A 19,669-nucleotide genomic window follows, 5' to 3' on the forward strand; every position below is an offset into this window, starting at 1 on the left:
ATCATCCATTTTTAATTAAGTAATTATTGCTGTCCATTAGCGAAGCTATTAAATTAATGATAAAAAAAAAATACGATGTTATTGTCTGACCCTGACAATCATTAATAAAGATTAAATCAATTAATTAAAAAAATAAAATCTAATATATAGATAAAAATATTTTGGTTTCAATAAAGAATGATTTTATGGCAATATACATTTTTGAATTCTACATTCTTTTATTTTCCACATATTTATATTTATTTTTTACTGTAAGATAAATCTTTTATCTATAAAAAATACAGTCATAAACGTAAAAATAATAAGTTTAGGTTGTTTAATATTAGTTGTACCTATTTTTAATATTTTACAGAACTAGATGCATCATTAATTCTAAATATTATCAAACAGGAAATTTTTTTAAATCAAAAAATCTTACTCAGCAAACCGAATGGTAATTATTCTTACTATTACTATAACAATCGGTAGTATATAATCATGATATAATATTCAATATTAATATAAAAATATTATTTTAATGAGTAGCTTAGTTGCTATCAATATAATCTATTGAAAATTATTATTTATGCATACATAAACATTAATAATACTTAATTTTAGTATTATGATGAGAAAACCTCATGTATTTAATTATAAAGTTTATTTACACGGAATGAGCAACCATTTAATATTTTTAGGCTTGTTAAGTTGATCAACTTCAATATCTATAAGTGCATCACGATCTTCTGCATCATCTAATAGATCTTTCCACATTGCATTTTCCTGTAAATCAAAGTTTTCAATCAAATAAAATACATATAAAAAATTTTCATCAATTTTTTAATTTTTTAGGCTCAAAAATATGATTGTAAAATAGTTACCTTGTATTTACTTAAATTGCCGCATATAATCAAAGTGTGCTTTGCTCTGGTCAAACTAACACAAATTTTGTGAGGGTCGTAAATACAATCAGTAGCTTTACTTTGAACACATGAAATGATAATAATATCACACTGTGAACCTTGGAAGCAATCGGACATTTTAACAACTTTTATATTCATTCTATCTTTACGTTCCTTACTAATGGATTTAAATCTGTTGAAATGTAGGTACAAAAAAATTTAATTAAAACTATACAATTATTTATCTAATTAGTAATGACTTTTATTTATTTTTTTTTTTTTTTACCTTTCTTCCTGATCAAACATTTTTATTATTAAATCACGTTGCTCTTCAAAGAGTGTAATAATACCCAAGCTAACTTTAAAATCAAATTTTCCTAAACTCATAAGGATCAGTAAGGCGTAAGTGATATCAACTATCAGCTTGGCTTCCCCAATATTTGTAATACCATTTTCCTCTTCCGGTGACGAATGATTGAGTAATTTGTATCGGTAAATTCCTAAAGGTTGTACTTTCGTTTCATTTTTTAATATTCTTTTATAGAAATAATGATTGGGCCATTGAGCGATAGCTTTTGCCATACGGTACTGTGTATTTAATGATAAAATCGGAGTTTTATCTTTCTTTTCAAATATTTTGTGCACTCTATGAAAGAAGGATTTGTCCAAGTTCAATACCTTCATTACTTCCTGCATTAAATTATATTGATTTTAATTTATTATTCAAGACAGTAATAATTAGTAATTAAAACACACCTCAGAATGTACTCTAGGTTTAAACTGGTGTGGATCGCCAACCAAGAATAATATTTTTACTCCTAGTTTCAAAGGTAAAAATGTTTCCAATTCGGAGGCTTGAGAAGCTTCGTCAATTATGCACACTGAAATATTCAAGCCTCTGTAAATAAAAATAAAATTATAGTGACCAATCATATTAAAAAAAAAAAAAAAAAAATCTATATTCTTACTGTAAATAATTTCGACAATACGCTGCTCGACAAGACATCAGTGTACTGACGATGACATTTGTGTTCGACATGAGTTTTTGGATATACTCTGATTTTTTGTTCGCATCAACGCTTTTCTAAAATCACAGATGATTAATACATCATTTTTATAATCCTTGACATTTAAATTTTCATTAATATAAAAATAGTACCGTGAGTGAAATGAAAGATACCGGTTTTACCAAATCGTTCATTTTTTCTTCTGGACCCAGCCGAAGAATCTTGCATACTATACCTTTTTCTGGAAATAAAATTTCGGACCAATAATTATTAAACAATTATTAAGAAATTTGATACAATTTAGGCATCAAATAAATCACGGATCTCAAACAACCTGAGCATTAATTGTTATTAATTTTACCTTTCATTGCAGATTTTTCATCTAAAAGTTGTAAAACAATTGAATCAATCGTCAGGTTTGATTGCCCGCAAATTAAAATGCGGTCAGTACTTTTTCGGCTTAGCATTGATAAAACGCTGTTGACAATAACTTTAGATTTTCCAGTACCCGCGGGACCAGAGACTAAGCATATTTTATGTTTTTTGTCTTCTACCGTCTTAACAATTCTGGCCATGGCTTCCAACTGTTTTAAATCCAATTTATTCTGTCAATGTCAAAATTTCCAAGTCAATAAATTTTTATACTTAATCAATTGTCTAAATTTACGTAACTACCTTTGTCACTGGTTTGATTTCATCTTTGTCATTAATCGGTGAAAATTCATGGTCATTAAATGTTGGCTTTAGAATCGCTTCACACAGTGGGGATTTTTCCAGAAATACTAAGGAATTGAGAAAATTTAAAGTAAGTGAAAATTTCATCTTTACTGGTTCGACGACGATTGAATCTGGAATGTTATTTTTTCCCACATACTTTGTTACTAATTCATACAATAACTCGTATTCAGGTTTATCTAAAAATAAAATAATTCGGTTGCAAAAAATAATTGATAAATAATTTAATATTTGATTTACAGTATTTAATTTTTAATGAATAATTTTTAACACAGTACTTAAAAAAATGCTTACCTTCTACTTTCTGTCGAGTTAAATAATCTATGTACGCATACTGTTCTTGATTTTCAACTGAGGGATTTTTAAATTTTATCAAAGTACTGTGACGTGGAAACCAAACATTAGTGTCCGATGAAATTTTTGCCCTTGCTTTAAAACGATAAATTCGATCGTTTGTATTATCGTCGGGATTTACTTTTAAGCATCTGTTAAACAATGGAATCTTGAACAATTCAAGACTTTGTGATTTAAAATAAAAAAATAATAATTATATCTGTATGTATTTATCAGTGTAATAATTTTTTTATAGTTATTAAGTAAGTAGATATCAATATTTACATTAAAATACTTACTTGACTTCATCTTTATCATCGAGAGTGCTGTAGAATTCAACTATGTCGTTCCAAAATTCATAAACTAATAAAGGAAGCTGTACCTGACAATACTCTTCAAAGTTCTCATATGATAGCTTTGGTTGAGTCAATTTCAATGATGTAAAAATCGAAGTTTCATTTTTGTTTAAGAACCATTCGGGCTTCCACTGTAATATTTGGTATAGAAACTTTAGCCTGACGTTACTGTGCCTGACATTGTCTGAATTTTCCGGATCTGTAAGAATTAATAAATTAAATTATAATACTGAAATAAGCAGACATGCTAATTAAAAGGATACATTTTAAATCATTTGAATTTTCACCTTCAGCAACAACATTTATTTTCATGATGAATCTAATCAGCCTAAGCGTAGCAAATAGTGTGAATACAATGGACTGGTCTGAACCTGTAGAGAATAAAAGAGTCAAATTGCGTTTTGTACGGCGTCATACATGTGACACAGTTTAATGTTCATCTTTCTGTTTTGACGCTGATATCGATTGTGTATAATTCGATGTATCGACTTTCCATATCTCGAATTGCATTCATTATAAATTCCAAATTCAATACTGTCAGGAATGAAAATAAAACAAATATGTATTTAATTATAATAAATAATTTGTTATTTAAAAAAAAAAAAAAAAACTACTGTCATTAAAATTTTTAATTGGTCTAACAATTCTTGATAAAAAATTTAAATTATAAAGTTTTTTAGTTTTTAACAAAGGTTATACATAAAATGATTTAAGAAGAAAATTGTTTTTCACTGGTTACTAATAAAAAGGATAAATATCTTCTCATTATTTACTTGTAAACCAACTACTAATGACTCGATAAAAGTTTCCTTTAAGATAAACATGAATAATTGGGTCTATAATATTGCGCCGACTTATTTATCTAATCGTATGCTAAAACAAATTAACACCGACACCTTTTAATTGATAATTAAAAATTAAATTTTTATATCAATAATTAATGATAAAATGTTTGAATTTTTTCAACTATCAAAAAACTACAAAATATTTTTTTTTTTTTTGGTTTTAACAATCACAAAATGAGTAAACATTTATCAGTAAATTGTCATGTAGTATAAATTCATTCACCTATATAGTTTATCATCCTGTCTGTGTATTTAAATGTAATTTTCAACCGTCATAAATGGAAAAACCATAAATCTTATCGAGAAAAAGTCCCGAGTGTCACAATAACATAGTTTTAATAAATTATTGTATGGTTGACCTAATTTTTTAATTAGTCAAATTTATCAGAACCGTTCTCACAGTATCAGTTATCCGTTTCCTTCTTCTGATGCATAAATACTCTCTGGTGTTGATGCTGCATCTTATATGTATTTAAAAACTCTAGATGAGGACAAGTTGGCAATTTTAATCCGTGTATAATAAAAAAAAAAAAAAAAAATTATATTGTATACAAATGGATAGAATTTTTTTATGATAATTAATAATCATGTCGCTAAAATATTTTCTAATATTTCTTAAAATTATCAGTGCATTAGCTGACGATAGTTTTATTTCTAAAATTGACACCTATTACTCAAATACAATGTAAGTCGTTTCAGTTAACTATTTAAAATTTTAATTATTATTTCTTAATTAATTAATTATTAAATTTAAACTGTTAATTAATTTTAATGCTTTTTAATTTTTTTCAGAATAAAAAGTAAATCGATTGAGAGTACAAATTACAATGGAGGATGTATAGAACATCCACCGGCTCCCATTTATGGAACCATTGAATGTTCAACTATCAAGTAATTATTTTTTAATTTATTATTAATTTTATTTTTAACCCCGCTTATTTAAATTCTTATCAGAGCTTTACGTTTTATTTTTGAGCTCAAAATTTCATAAAAAATTTTAAAGCTTGAATATAGAAGTTCCAGAGACTGTTTTTCAGAATTTTTTTTATAACTTAATATATGGTTAAAGGGGTTGCCGAGCAAACTGCAATCAAAATTATCAATTCCCAAATGGAGAAACTCAGCTTATTGTAACGTGCCATCAGAATGAATGGCAAATTATTGGTACTGAGTGGATCACTATACCTCATTGCGAGCGTAAGTATTTTTTTTTTAAATAATTTCATGATCGTGAATCAATAATAATTTTTTTTTTTTTTTATCACTCTTAGCTATTTGCTTACCCCAATGTTACAATAATGGAATTTGCGTTGGTCCAAATGAATGTCGGTGTCCGGAAAATTTTTCTGGTCCGCAGTGCCAATACGAAATAAAACCTTGCTTGAATCTTCCAGCGCCTGTACTCGGTGCGCGTAGACACTGTAATTCCAAGCAAGTATTTTTTATTTTAATGCACTGATAAAGCAGTTAACTTTATTCGAGAGAGAAATTCTTGAACCAAAAACATAATTTTTAAGAATTTGAATAATTTGATTTAAGTAAAAAAATTTTTAAATCAAAAATAATTTTTTAAATCAAGAATTGTTCTACTTGATTCAAGTTTATCAAACTCTTCAAAATAATGTTCTTGGCTCACGAATTTTTTTTTTTTTTTTTAATCAAATTAATATTTTATCCGTGTGCAAATTTTATTTTATTATTTCTTATTCAATAATTAAAATATTTTACAGAACTTGTACGATTACATGTATGAATAATTTCACTTTTCCCGATGGTTCATCAATTACAAATTTAATTTGCCGGGATGGAAATTGGATACCTACAAGAACTGAATGGGTTTCTATTCCCGATTGTAAACGTAAGTATTTTCTAAACTATTTAATATAAATTTAAAATTATACTTGAATTATCATTCATATTTCGTTATAAAATAACAATCAATACCGCTAACTTAATTCTTTTAAAGCTACCTGCTCACCAGCATGTGAAAACGGCGGTGTTTGTTTAACTTTGAACACTTGTCAATGCCCACAAGATTTCCGAGGACCTCAATGCCAATATTGTGAGTGAATGTAATATTTAACTAAATTATATAATAAAGATAAGAGATTAATTTATCAAACAAATTACATTACAGCGGCGGATGCTTGTACGCCACAGAAACTCGGTTTCAATGGCGGATATCACTGTCGTGGTGAAGCTGATTACTTTGCTTGTACACTAAACTGTCCAGAAGAAGTTGAATTTTCATTCGCTCCGGCTGCCGAGTATATTTGTACTTATGACAAAGGTGTATTCGAGCCTCAACCAATACCTCAGTGTAAAAATGGCCCAGATTACCAGATTGTTCCAATTGGAAGTAGTAAGAATTCATTTTTTAAAATCACTAATCATTCATGGATTATTGAAGACACATCTATGTCTCATTCATCTTATCGCAATGAACTAAGAAATTTTATGAATTTTGAAGGTAACGGAAAGTTAACAATGAAAACAAAAGTAAGTAAATTTCATGCTTATTTTATAAAATAATTGATGGAGTTTTTTTATATACTTTCTTCAATTATTTCTTCATTGTTTTACAGGGCGTAAAAACTGGCCATGTTTCAATAGAATCTATAAATAAAAACTATCAGGATCAAATTTCTCATACTCACTCTACAATAGACCAAAACTCTTTGGTAATTGAAGAAAAAAAACCAGAACCAAAAACTTGTTTCTCATGGGGAGGAATTCATTATAAAACATTCGATGGTGCAGTTTACAGTTTTGAAAGTAATTGCGCACATACATTAATTCAAGAAACTCAATATGGAACATTTACTATAACAATACAAAACCATCCTGATTGTTACAACGGAGGCACCTGTTCAAGAATCACAAGATTCTTTTTACAAGGAAAAGAGTTTATTTTACTATTAAATGAAAATGGTTTACCAACTTTTCGCACGGTAAAAAAAGTTCTACCGATTCCGGCGCAATTATCTGGCGTGAGAGTAGAAATGTCGGCGCATTTTATCATTGTGAATTTAGACACTGTGGGTGCAAGTTTAAAATGGGACGGTGGTCTCTTCGTTCAAATCAAAGCTTCAGAATCTTTGTGGAATAAAACAGCTGGCTTGTGCGGTAGAATGAATGGATATCCTGAAGATGATAAGACTGGAAAAGATTACAGTCATTCGAAAAATACTGCAGCATTTGCTTCCACTTGGAAGGTTTTGAATATCGGTGGTAAATACTTTACTTTTTAATTATAATTCGCGTCACTGGAATGTATTTTTAAAGATTATTCATTTTTTTTGCAGAGAGTTGTGATGAAAACCCGCGAACACAACACTCTTGTGACTTAGCTTATGATCTAACTATGGAAGCTGAAGAGTTTTGCGCTACATTATTCTCAGATGCAAGATTCCAAGCCTGTTCTAAAATAGTTGATTTAGCAAAACTTCAGAGTACATGTCAGTGGGATTACTGTGCTTGCAAGAAAAATGATAGAAAGCAATGTGCTTGCGACACAATGAGCGTTTATATTCGACAGTGTTTCCATGATCATGTTATTGATTCAGTAGCGTGGCGACGTGAAGAAACTTGTCGTAAGTTCGTTCTATTTTTTTTAATTTAATTTATTAAGGAGCATAAAATGATATTCTTGGTTCAAGAATTTTTATCTTAAACCAAATAAATTTTTTATCAGTATTTAATTTAAAAAAAATCTTACTTTTCTTGAATTTCGAGTAAATAATTTTTTTTTACAGCAATGACGTGTACTGGAGGTAAAGTGTACAAGTCTTGCGGACCGAAATCGCAACCAACTTGCAGCAATGACATTGTAGAACACACAGAGAACAATGAGTGTGAGGAAGGATGTTTCTGTCCAGAAGGAACTGTTTTACTTGAAGGAAAATGCATATCTGTCGAAGAATGTCCTTGTACATTACGTGGAAAATTATTTCCTCCCGGAACAACTATTCCAAAAGAATGTAATACCTGTACTTGTTCTGCTGGCAAATGGATTTGTACATCTGTAACGTGCTCAGCAAGATGTTCTGCCGTTGGTGATCCTCACTATGTTACTTTCGATGGAAAGCACTACGATTTTATGGGACAATGTAATTATTATCTTCTTAAAGGAGACAATTACAGTATTGAAACGGAAAATGTTGCATGTGCTGGCGCTATTTCCGAGGTAATTTAATTTTCAGAACAAAAAAAATAATTATTACCAATAGTATAGACATCTACGTTAGAAGATTATTTTATTTTATCTAAAAAAAATTATTGGAGTAAATATAAAATTTATTACATTAATAATTAATATATTTAAAATATACAAATATTTTTATAAAAAATCTTCTAGGCAATGGGACTTTCACGATCTTCAACGGAAGAAACATCATGTACTAAATCTGTAATGATTCGTTGGAATGAAATTTTGATTAAACTAAAACAAAATAATCAGGTATTGATCAACGGAGAAGACGTAACAAAACTTCCTGTAATGTTATCTGGAGTGAAAATAAAAATTGCAAGTAGCATTTTTATTGTTGTCAATGTACCAAATGGCTTAGAAATATGGTGGGATGGAATATCTCGAGTATATGTCAACGCTCCAGCAGATTTTCGCGGTAATTATTTTTTCATTCCTCAATTACTATTCACCAACTATTTATATTATTAATTAAATTAATGTAATGTAAATTCGAGGATCAAGGATCATAAAAAAATCAATACTACATTTTTTTATCCTTGATCCTCGGATTACATTAAATTAATTTACTTCAGTGTAAGGATCGTAATAATCTCGTAAAATTATTAATTAATTTACAATTTTACACAACAGGAAAGACAAAAGGTCTCTGTGGAACTTTTACGGCTAATCAGAAAGATGATTTTCTCACTCCGATTGGTGACATAGAAGACTCAGTAATTCCCTTCGCGAATAAATGGAAAACCAGTGAACAGTGTACTGACATGCCAATGAAAGATTTCCGACATCCTTGTGACATAAATCCCGAAAGACTGACGACCGCGGAAAAACACTGTTCAAAATTATTGAGCGATCTTTTCTCAAGCTGTCACTGGCACGTTGATCCCAATTCGTTCTACGAAGACTGCAAATATGATATGTGCGCCTGTGAAGCTGAAATTAAAAGATGTTTATGTCCAACTCTTTCGGCGTATGCAAAAGAATGCGCAGTAGCTGGCGTTAACATACTCTGGCGTACGGAAATAGAAGAGTGTCAATTGCACTGTCCAGCTGGCCAAGAATATCAAATTTGTGGTAACAGTTGTACGAGATCTTGCAGTGACATATCCTTTGACCAAGATTGCCGTCAAGAGTGCGTAGAAGGCTGCAATTGTCCAGAAGGACAAACTTTGAATGTAGTAGGTCAATGTATTCATATCGGGGAATGTCCATGTCAATACAACGGAATGGAATTCAATGCCGGATATCAAGAAGTTCGCCCAGGAAGACAAGGCCAAGACTTGTGTACTTGTGCTAGAGGAAATTGGGCTTGTCAATTAGCAACTACTGAAGACATAGAAAAATATCCAGCGGCGATTGATTTAAAAACAGTCTGCACTGCTAGTAAAAATTTGGAAGTCACTACTTGTGAGCCAGCTGAACCACGAACTTGTCGAAATATGCATGAACCAATCAAGCAGACTCCCGCAATTTGTCATGCTGGATGCACTTGCAAGAGTGGTTACGTTTTGGATTCTTCTAGCGGAGTTTGCATAGAAGAAGAAAAATGTCCTTGTTACCATGGCAGCAAAAGTTACAAAGAAGGCTCTGTAATGCAAGAAGACTGCAATACTTGCAAATGTGAGAGAGGTGCTTGGAAATGCAGTGATCGAATTTGTCCGGGAATATGCTCAGCATGGGGTGATTCACATTTTAAAACGTTTGATGACAAAACTTATGACTTCCAAGGGGTTTGTGACTACGTTCTCACAAAAGCAAGTTTTGGTAAGGACGAAATGTTTGAAATTTCACTGCAAAACGTTCCTTGTGGAAGTACTGGCGTCTCATGCTCTAAATCTGTAACACTTAAAGTCGGAAATGGTAACAACCAGGAAATAATTACATTAACACGAGATAAATCTATTCCCAATGATTCTTTCAAAAGATTAGCAATTCGACACGCTGGTTTGTTTGTCTTTGTAGACGTACCTGACTTGGGATTAGTATTACAATGGGACAAAGGAACACGGGTGTACGTTAAATTGGATCCTAAGTGGAAAGGTAGAACCAAAGGTCTTTGTGGAGATTATAACAACAATAGTGAAGACGATTTTAAAACCCCTTCTGGTGGAATATCTGAAGTCTCAGCTGGTATTTTTGCCAACTCTTGGAAGAAAGACAACTACTGTCCAGAACCAAAAGATATTACAGATATTTGTGATAGACATCCTGAACGTAAGCTTTGGGCGATTCAAAAATGCGGAGTCTTGAAGAGTTCTATATTCCAGCCTTGTCATTCTGAAGTTGATATTGAGCCGTTTGTTCAACGCTGCATCTTCGACACATGTGGCTGCGACGGAGGCGGGGATTGCGAATGTTTGTGTACAGCTTTAGCAGCGTATGCTCAAGAATGCAACAGAAAATCTATCCCTGTAAAATGGCGATCTCAAGATCTGTGTCCTATGCAATGCGATGAAAGCTGCAGTTCATACTCACCTTGTTTATCAACTTGTCCTCAGGAAACGTGCGACAGTTTGGCTTTTACCAACGTATCCAAGTTGTGCGTTCAAGATACTTGTGTCGAAGGATGTCTCACTAAATCTTGTCCAGAAGGCGAAGTTTACCGGAATAGTACTTTTAAAGAATGCGTTCCAAAAGTTTTATGTAAACCGCTTTGTTTAGAAATTGAAGGAGTTATTTATTATGAAGGTGATAAAGTCAGTAGTGATGCATGTCAAACATGCTTTTGCAGTCGGGGAAAAATTATCTGCAATGGCGCTCCCTGTGTTTCTTCAACGATTGAGCCTTCTACTGTTCCAATGGAACAATCAGAAAAGTGTGTTGATGGTTGGACTGCCTGGATAAATACGTATACGCCGAAGAAAGCTGCAACTGCTGCTATAAAGGGCAAGAAATCAAAACCAGCTGTTGACATTGAACCTTTACCGTCGATGATAACTCTTCTTGGAGTGAACTCCACTCGTTGTTCCAAGGAACACATGGTTGACATCAGATGTAGAACTGTAAGTGGGCATAAAACACCCAAAGAAACAGGATTGAATGTTGAATGCAGCTTAGAACGCGGTCTTTATTGTCAATCAGAAGATAAGGGGCCTTGCGAAGATTTTGAAATCAGCGTTTTGTGTCGATGCAGTGAAAAGACAACAGCTACTCCCCAATTATCTAGTACAACCAGTAGCACCTTGATAACTGAAGACTGTGATGCAAATCATCCAAATCAGGTGCATCCTTTTGATTGTCATGCATTCTATCAATGCTTACCGAGCGGTCACTTGGTGAAGAAAACATGTGGAGTCGATATGATGTACAATCCAGTGATGCAGATATGCGATTGGCCTTACAATGTCATGAAGTTACGCCCAGATTGTGGTCAAATTACGACAAAGAGTCCTCAGTGCAAAGAGGGTAAGCGGTGGGACGAATGTGCTATTCAGTGTAGCAAAACTTGTGAGCATTACAGATACATTTTGACTGAGAAAAATCTTTGCTCAGATGACAAAGAATGCATCCCTGGGTGTGTAAACGACCAAGATATTTGTCCTCCGCACAAATTTTGGCGAGACTCTCATAGTTGTGTTGAAGAAGCTGATTGTCCGTGTAAAAGTCACGACGGAAAAGCGGTGAAACCTGGAGCGGTTATTGCTGAGTCTGAATGCGAGCGCTGTCAGTGTTTGCGGAATTATTACACCTGTGATAAATCTTATTGTACTACAACACCACCGCCTTTGCAAACTTCGCCGACAACTCAAGCTACGACTACTATTGAAGATCATACAATAATTACAGTCAATACTGTTTCGCCAGCAGAGCCGTGTGTCAGTAAACAGTACAGAAGTTTATTAGACACGAATAAAATTGACGAACAAGTTATATTTAACGCTAGTAGTACTGCAGGGATTCATTATAAACCTGAGTTTGCTAAATCAAAGTCATCACATACAAAATCAGTTGCATTTAAAAGTTGGCAACCAGAGTTTATGGATTCAGAGCAGTGGATTGAGATTAAATTTCCGAAACTTGAACCTATTTATGGGATTGTAATGCAAGGAAATCCAGCTGAAAATAAATACGTGACTAGTTATAAAGTTTTGTTCTCTCAAAATGGTGAAACGTTTTCTTTTATACAAAGTCAAAATAAACCGCAAATATTTCAAGGGCCGATAGATTCATCGACTCCAGTCAAACAATTTTTTTCAGAACCTATCGAAGCTAAAATTATTCGAATCAATCCTCAGACCTGGCACCACGGTATCGCTATAAGACTTGATCTTTTAGGGTGCCAAGATCACGTAACCACTCAGACAACCTATGAAACAACTGTTGCTTCAACTACAAAATTATATGAGACGATTCCAACTACAGTTTCTCCAATTGTTGAAGAAATAATAAATAACCCGCTTTGTGATGACGCTATGGGGCTGGATAGTGGGATTATGGTTGAAGAGCAAGTAATCGCTTCTTCGATTCTTGATAATCTTCTTCCGAATATCCGACTTTCATCACCAGGAATATGGCAAGCTGCACTAGATAATCCAAATCAATTTGTACAGTTTGACTTTTTGGATAATCGTAATCTCACTGGAGTCGAGACAAAGGGGGTAGATAACATTTGGACAACTGCTTATAAAGTATTTTACAGTGATAATGAACGTCAATGGTTGCCTGTTTTAAATTCTGAGGGTACAGATAAAATATTTCTAGGTAATTTTGATGATCAGTCATCAAAGATAAATTATTTTGAAAAACCTATTCGTTCACGGTACCTGAAAATCCAGCCTATCAAGTGGCATGAACATGTAGGACTCAAAGTAGAAATTCATGGCTGTTATGAACCTTATGGTAAGTTTTTTTTAAATTGCACGACTCATGATGCGAAAAATTCTGTTTGATTTTTATATTAAAATTTTTTAATAATCAATTAAATTTTCAGATGCTAAAAAAGTTATTTCACTTCCTATTAAAAAACTTGAGTCAAAATGCAACGTGTGTCATCCAATGTTTGAAAATCTGGCAGAAATGGATTGCAAATGTAATGGATCACTTTGGTGGAATGGAGAGACATGCGTTGAAAAACAACTATGTCCGTGTGTTGTTGAGCATCTACCGTATTCAGTTGGCAGTACTTTTGAAAGAAGTGATTGTCAGAAATGTTTATGTGCAATGGGCGGAGTACCTGATTGTCAACCAAAAATATGCGAACCTTGCGATGAACCAAACATGCGATCTATTGTCACAGAATTCTGTGGGTGTGTTTGCAGGCCATGTCCAGATGATATGGTACTTTGTCCTACAAGTAAAATTTGTATTAAAAAATCATCTTGGTGTGATGGTGTCAAAGACTGTTTGGATGATGAAACAAATTGCGAAGGAAAGTTGACTGAACCGACTAGTACTGGGACATCCCAAACACAAACTGAAATGAATTATACTACAGTAGAAATAAAGAAAGGTAATTACAGTAATATTAATTTGTTCAGAATTTAAATTAATTATAAATTGTCTTTTTTTTTTTAGTTACTAAATTGCAGTGTGAAAAACCAGTTTGTCCAGAGGGATATAAACTAGCTTCTTTGAAGAAACCATCACCAACTAAAAATACCTATTCTCCAATCAAGGGAGGTGTTAAAGGTAGAATTACAGGAGGAGTTAAGGGTGGTGTAAAGGGCGGCGCAAGCAGACAAAGACCAATGAAAGAACCAAGAAAAAAGTAAGTCTACACTGAGAAAAAAATTTATTTTGAAAAAAATTTGCAAGTTGTTGATATAAAATTGTTTTTTCCAAATGAAAAAAAATTTTTTTTAACAAGAAAATTATTGCGGAAAAAATTTTTATTTTTTTAGCTAAGAAATAAAATTGTTGAAAATTTTTTATCAAAATAGTGCCCAGTTTTTTCAAAATAAATTTTTTCTTTCAGTGTAATTGTTATCTTATTAAATTGGGAACAAGATACTAATATTTATTTTTTTTTTTAGTGACTATTCTCTCAAATTCAACGACTCGAAATCAATTGAAATGGAGTGCGAACAATTTTCTTGCAAACCTACTCGACCACCTCCAATATTTAACAAAGAAATACAAGAAGTCCCATGTCCAAAAGTTGAGTGTCCATCTAATTATCGTGTTATTTATGAACCTTTGAGTATGTATACACCAGTTGCGTGTCCAAAATACATTTGTAAACCACCACCTCCAGTCGAAGTTGTTTGCAATGTTACGGGAAAAACATTTAATACATTCGATAAGTTAGAATACAAATACGACATTTGTAATCATATTTTGGCGAGAGAAATGTATCAGAATAACTGGTTCATAACTTGTAAGTACAATTATTTTGGTAAATTTATTATAAAAAAAATCTTATGTATAATAATATTTAACTTTCAGTGGAAAAGCATTGTGATCAACGTAATCAACCTTGTATACAAGTTCTTGTAATAAATGTAGACAGCAATACGATTCTCTTGTACCCAGATATGTATGTTGACATTGACCAGTATACATTCACACCTAAGCAAGTGAATCGCCTTCACGATCGAAGGGGAACATTCAAAATATCTCGCATTGGCAATATAATACACTTCATATCTACCAAGTATGGATTTTGGGTGATATGGGATCAAAATTCAAATATAAAAATTGGAATTACAACAATGTTAGCTCATCACGTCGACGGATTGTGCGGTTTCTTTGATGGACTTATGGAAAACGATCGTCAGAAGCCTGATGGCAGTCAAGCTATTTCTTCAAAAGATTTCGGAGACAGCTGGGTGATGGACGGTACTCCGGAATGTGAGCACCAAAATTGTCCACGTTACGTTTTAGAAAAAGCAAGAAATATTTGTAACTCTGTCACTGACCGATCTTTCGCTGTTTGTAAAAATGTGATAGCAGTTGATAAATGGATTTCCCGTTGCTTGGAGACAACGTGTATGTGTATCAACGGAAATATGACATCCGAAGAGTGTCGATGCCGAGCACTTAATTCATTTGCCTCTGAATGTCAAGCAGCCGATACTAACATTGATCTATCAACTTGGAGAAACATCCACAATTGTGTAATCAATTGTCACGCGCCTTTCGTTTACAAAGATTGTTTCCGCAACAAGTGTGAAACAAGTTGTGACAACTTACAAGAAATTGAGCCATGCCCTCTGATGGAAGGTGTCTGTTTTTCAGGATGCTTTTGTCCTGACGGTACTGTTCGTAAGGGCGACATTTGTATTCCTCCAAGTGAATGTCGCGATTGCGTTTGTAATGGCTTTGGTAATGCTAATTTTGTTAATTTCAACAAAAAGAACTTCACTTTTACTGGTAACTGTACTTACGTTCTCTCGCAAGATATTTCGAAAAATAACAACGAAATAGGACCAGAAGATCACACTTATGGAATTTTAATGACTAATGTTCCGTGTGATCGAGGAGTTTGTACTGAATCATTGTCTGTATTTTATAAAGGCCACTACATACAAATTGAACAAATGGTACACTCTAAAGATTTTGTACTTACATTAGACGGTGAAGCAATCGAGAGTTTGCCGTACAAAAATTCGTGGATGAATTTTGAAAGAGTTGGAAATTACGATATTGCATTTTTAATTTCTGCAATTCAACTTGGAATCACTAGTTACAGAAATAATTTTGCTTTTACAATAACACTACCTTCACACATATTTGGCGGTGCTATTGAGGGTCTCTGTGGTAATTGTAATTTAAATGACGAAGAAGACTTTAAAAAAGCTAACGGCGAGTACACCAACAACATAGAAGAATTTGGATCAAGTTGGCTGGCAGTTGGAATTCCACAAGCGAGATTTTTATCTGCTGAAGACTGCACAAGTCAGCCGATTAAAAAGTGCACTCCACCTCCGGCGAATAATGATCCATGTGCTATTATGGTGAATCCTGAATTATTTGGTCAGTGTCACAGCTTAGTCGATCCAACACCGTTTATTCACTCTTGTTATGACACACATTGTGAGAATGGCAATATTTGTGGAGATATAGAAGCATACGCGAGAAACTGCCGAGACGTCGGACTTTGTCCGAGTTGGAGAACAAAGGATATTTGTCCGTACTCGTGCTCAATGCATTTGGAGTATCAGGCATGCGGACCAAGTTGTCTGGAGACTTGTGAAACTCTCAACGACGTAAATACCAGACAATGCTCTCAAGAAATAACTGAAGGATGTTTCTGTCCTAAAAATCATGTTCTTCATAACGACACTTGTGTTCCAGAGAAGCTATGTTTCATTTGTGATAATGAAGGTCATGTAGAAGGCGATGTTTGGCATCCTGATAAATGCACTACGTGTTCCTGCAAAAATAAAGTTGTCAACTGTCAGACTACCGAATGCCCTGTGTTGGAAACTATTTGTCAAGATAATTACACACCAGTAGAAGTACCTGGGCATGATGGCGAATGTTGCTTGAAATATTTATGTGGTATGTTAGATTTAATTATTTAAATAAAAATAATTTATTTAAATCAGGGTGACATTAAAATTAGCCGACGTTCAACAATTTTAGATTTTTTTTTATCAATTAAATTAGAACAAAAAAAATATTCTTACAAAATTGCACGTATAATTTTTTTAATTTTCTACATGGGAAATTTTTTCAATTAATTTTTTCAATGAAAAAAAATTCTAAAAATATTTATTGAGTGGTCTTCTAATTATCTATTTTTAGTTCCAGTACCAACAATACCACCAACTTGTGTAGAGCCGCAACAATTAGAATGTGGCTACGGGCAAGTTATGAAATTGATTACTGACCCTGATGGATGTCAAAAAATTATTTGTCGTGAGTATACAATATATTTGAAGACATGCATATAAACAGCAATTTTAAAAATCTAAATTTTTTTATACTTTATTGTTGTAGAGTGTATGAGCCCAGAGGAATGTATTTCTTTAATCGGTACAGTATCACCAGAAGTTGAAAAAGAAAATATTCAACCAGGTTTTGTTCAAGAAATGGATATGACGGGATGTTGTCCTAGACCAGTACTAGCTTGTAAACTAGAAACTTGTCCGACACCTAAAAATTGTTCAAGATATTACAACAGTATTAAATTAAAAGAAACTCCAGGAGCTTGCTGTCCTACTTATGAGTGCGGTAAAAAAATTAATATCTCACAAAAATTTTTGTTTTTCAAAATTTTATTTATTTTTAATTATTATTTTTCAGAATCACCGAAAGATCTATGTCTATATAATTTAGTAAATAGTAATGACGTCACAAGCGAGAATCTCGTTGCGAAAAAAGTAGGAGAAACGTGGAAAGATGGTCCATGTGTTTCTTGCGTTTGTGAAAAATCTTCTGACGAACTTCCTAAGTCTTCATGCTTGACAACAGAGTGTCCTGATATTCATTCAAACCCTGATTTTAACGATTTTGTACTAGAAGAAAAAGTTTTGATTAATCAATGTTGTCCTCGTGTTGAACGAGTCGCTTGCAGAAATCACGACATTATTTACAATGTAAGTCTACAAGCAATACGGATTGCTTTTAAAAATTATATCTAAAAATACATATTAAATCTAATTTTTAGGTCGGACAAGAATGGTATCTGAATCCAAGTGACACATGTGTGATTGTCAAGTGCAAAAATACAACTACTGGAGTTCGCAAAACGACAATTAATCAGGAATGTAATACTGCTTGTGATAAGGGATATGAGTATAATCCTTCTAAGGACAAAGGAGTTCAATGTTGCGGTGAATGCGTCGCTATTGCTTGTGTAGTAAATGGAACTATTAAAAATATTGGAGAGCAATGGTATTCCGAAGACTTTTGCACAAATTACGAGTGTATATCTGATAATGGAGATGTCAGTAGAAATTTTATATTTTGTTTTATTTTACAAAAAAAAAAAAAAAATGCTAACTTGTTTATTTAAATTTATAGTTGAGAGTAAAAGAACTTACTACGCAGTGTGAAATTTTCAATTCACAAGAGGAAGAACTTTATGAGATTGAAGTTGAAAAAATTTTTGGACAATGTTGTCCGAAGTACACCCGAACGGGTTGTCGATCTGATGGAAAGGTTTATAGACCCGGTAGTACATGGAAAAACTCGGCCGACAGTTGTATCACAGAAAATTGTGCAGTGGGTGCGGAAAAAATTGAACTGCAACGCACTGCCCAGAATTGTAACACAAGTTGTGAATTCGTAAGCGTTTTGAAAAATTTTTTTCACTCACAATATTTTATTTACGTATTTTTAATGCATGATTAATTATTTAGGGATGGGAATATCAGAGTCCAGAAGAAGGGCAGTGTTGCGGAAGGTGCATTCCGACATTTTGCGTGGTTGACGGTATTTTATACAATCCTGATTCAGTTTGGTATTCTGAGGATAATTGTACCACGTACGAATGCCAATTTAACGAGGGCCAGGTTAATACAAAATATTTTATATTACAATTTAAAAAAAAATTAAATATTAATAATGAAAAATAATTTTAGATGGTCATCAGTACGAGCTCTCGTGTTTGTCCAGATGTATCTAAATGTCCATTGAAAAGCACTTATAATGATGGTTGCTGTAATGCGTGCAACATGACAACTCTTGATTTACAAAGTGCGTTAAATATTTAGCAATTAAATGAGATTCAAATTGGCTGTGAAAAAAATTTCTAATGATAATTGTACTTACAGAGACCTGTATGGCTGAAGTTCTTGAGTTGGATACGACAATAGGAATTATTTCTGAGAAACGAGGAAAACATGGCATCTGTCGTAATGTTGCTCCAATCGATGGATTAACAGAGTGTCACGGTATTTGCGAATCATCCACCCATTACAATCCTGGTAAATTATAATATTATAATTTATAGTAAGAGTAATTTCAGTAGACTAAATATTGCATATTTTTGGGTGAAATAACAATAAAAAAAATTTACAGTGAGCTGGGTCCAAGAAACAAATTGTCAATGCTGTCAACCGATTGAATTAAAAGAATTAATTATTAATATCGTATGTGAAGATGGAAAATTATTTTTGAAACGTATTCAAGTGCCAACTGCATGCTCTTGCAACGGTTGTAAAGCAATAAAACACATAAAAGGTCATAAGCCCGGTGTCAAAGGATAATCATTTTTATAAATCTTAAACTAGTTTTTGTGTGGTTGTTATTTTTGAGTATTATTTTAGATTTTTGAAATATAATTAATGTAATTAATAAAATGTATAATTTACAAGACATTTTTTATAATATTTTACGTAAATAAATTATTTTTAACTGTAGTACTTACGAAAATCTTATAAAATTAATTTTACAAAAATTAAGATTAGCTTTTAAA

General features: G+C 32.6%; 2 protein-coding genes across 3 annotated transcripts; one reads left to right on the forward strand and one right to left on the reverse strand.

Annotated features, from left to right (window-relative positions):
* Positions 1-493: 493 nt before the first annotated feature.
* LOC141534379 (putative helicase senataxin) lies at positions 494-3,744 on the reverse strand. 2 transcript variants are annotated; one of them, XM_074253704.1, is made up of 11 exons: positions 3,600-3,744; positions 3,256-3,511; positions 2,918-3,108; positions 2,564-2,802; positions 2,250-2,493; positions 2,041-2,129; positions 1,850-1,965; positions 1,638-1,779; positions 1,168-1,571; positions 861-1,074; positions 494-762 (listed from the first exon to the last, which is right to left on the reverse strand). In XM_074253704.1, exons 1-11 carry the CDS (start codon positions 3,622-3,624, stop codon positions 640-642), a joined length of 2,043 nt encoding a protein of 680 aa, XP_074109805.1. In that variant the 5' UTR covers positions 3,625-3,744; the 3' UTR covers positions 494-639. The 2 variants fall into 2 exon arrangements, with proteins under 2 accessions (XP_074109805.1, XP_074109804.1); XM_074253703.1 differs by having other exon boundaries at positions 2,918-3,141.
* A 985-nt stretch (positions 3,745-4,729) lies between these two features.
* On the forward strand, positions 4,730-19,561 carry Hml (hemolectin). Its single transcript, XM_074255302.1, has 25 exons — positions 4,730-4,842; positions 4,950-5,048; positions 5,227-5,354; positions 5,429-5,588; positions 5,888-6,015; positions 6,124-6,219; positions 6,295-6,656; positions 6,743-7,388; positions 7,463-7,750; positions 7,913-8,343; positions 8,515-8,782; positions 8,998-13,203; positions 13,295-13,813; positions 13,879-14,071; positions 14,337-14,680; positions 14,749-16,806; positions 17,053-17,166; positions 17,248-17,481; positions 17,554-17,846; positions 17,918-18,196; positions 18,274-18,537; positions 18,612-18,764; positions 18,834-18,948; positions 19,026-19,178; positions 19,273-19,561. Exons 1-25 carry the CDS (start codon positions 4,745-4,747, stop codon positions 19,458-19,460), a joined length of 11,817 nt encoding a protein of 3,938 aa, XP_074111403.1. The 5' UTR covers positions 4,730-4,744; the 3' UTR covers positions 19,461-19,561.
* The last annotated feature ends 108 nt before the right edge of the window (positions 19,562-19,669 follow it).

This window comes from Cotesia typhae, unplaced genomic scaffold (assembly GCF_013202065.1).
Source record: "Cotesia typhae breed Kobodo isofemale line unplaced genomic scaffold, CoteBio_Ctyphae scaffold_13, whole genome shotgun sequence".
Lineage (NCBI taxonomy): Eukaryota > Metazoa > Arthropoda > Insecta > Hymenoptera > Braconidae > Cotesia > Cotesia typhae.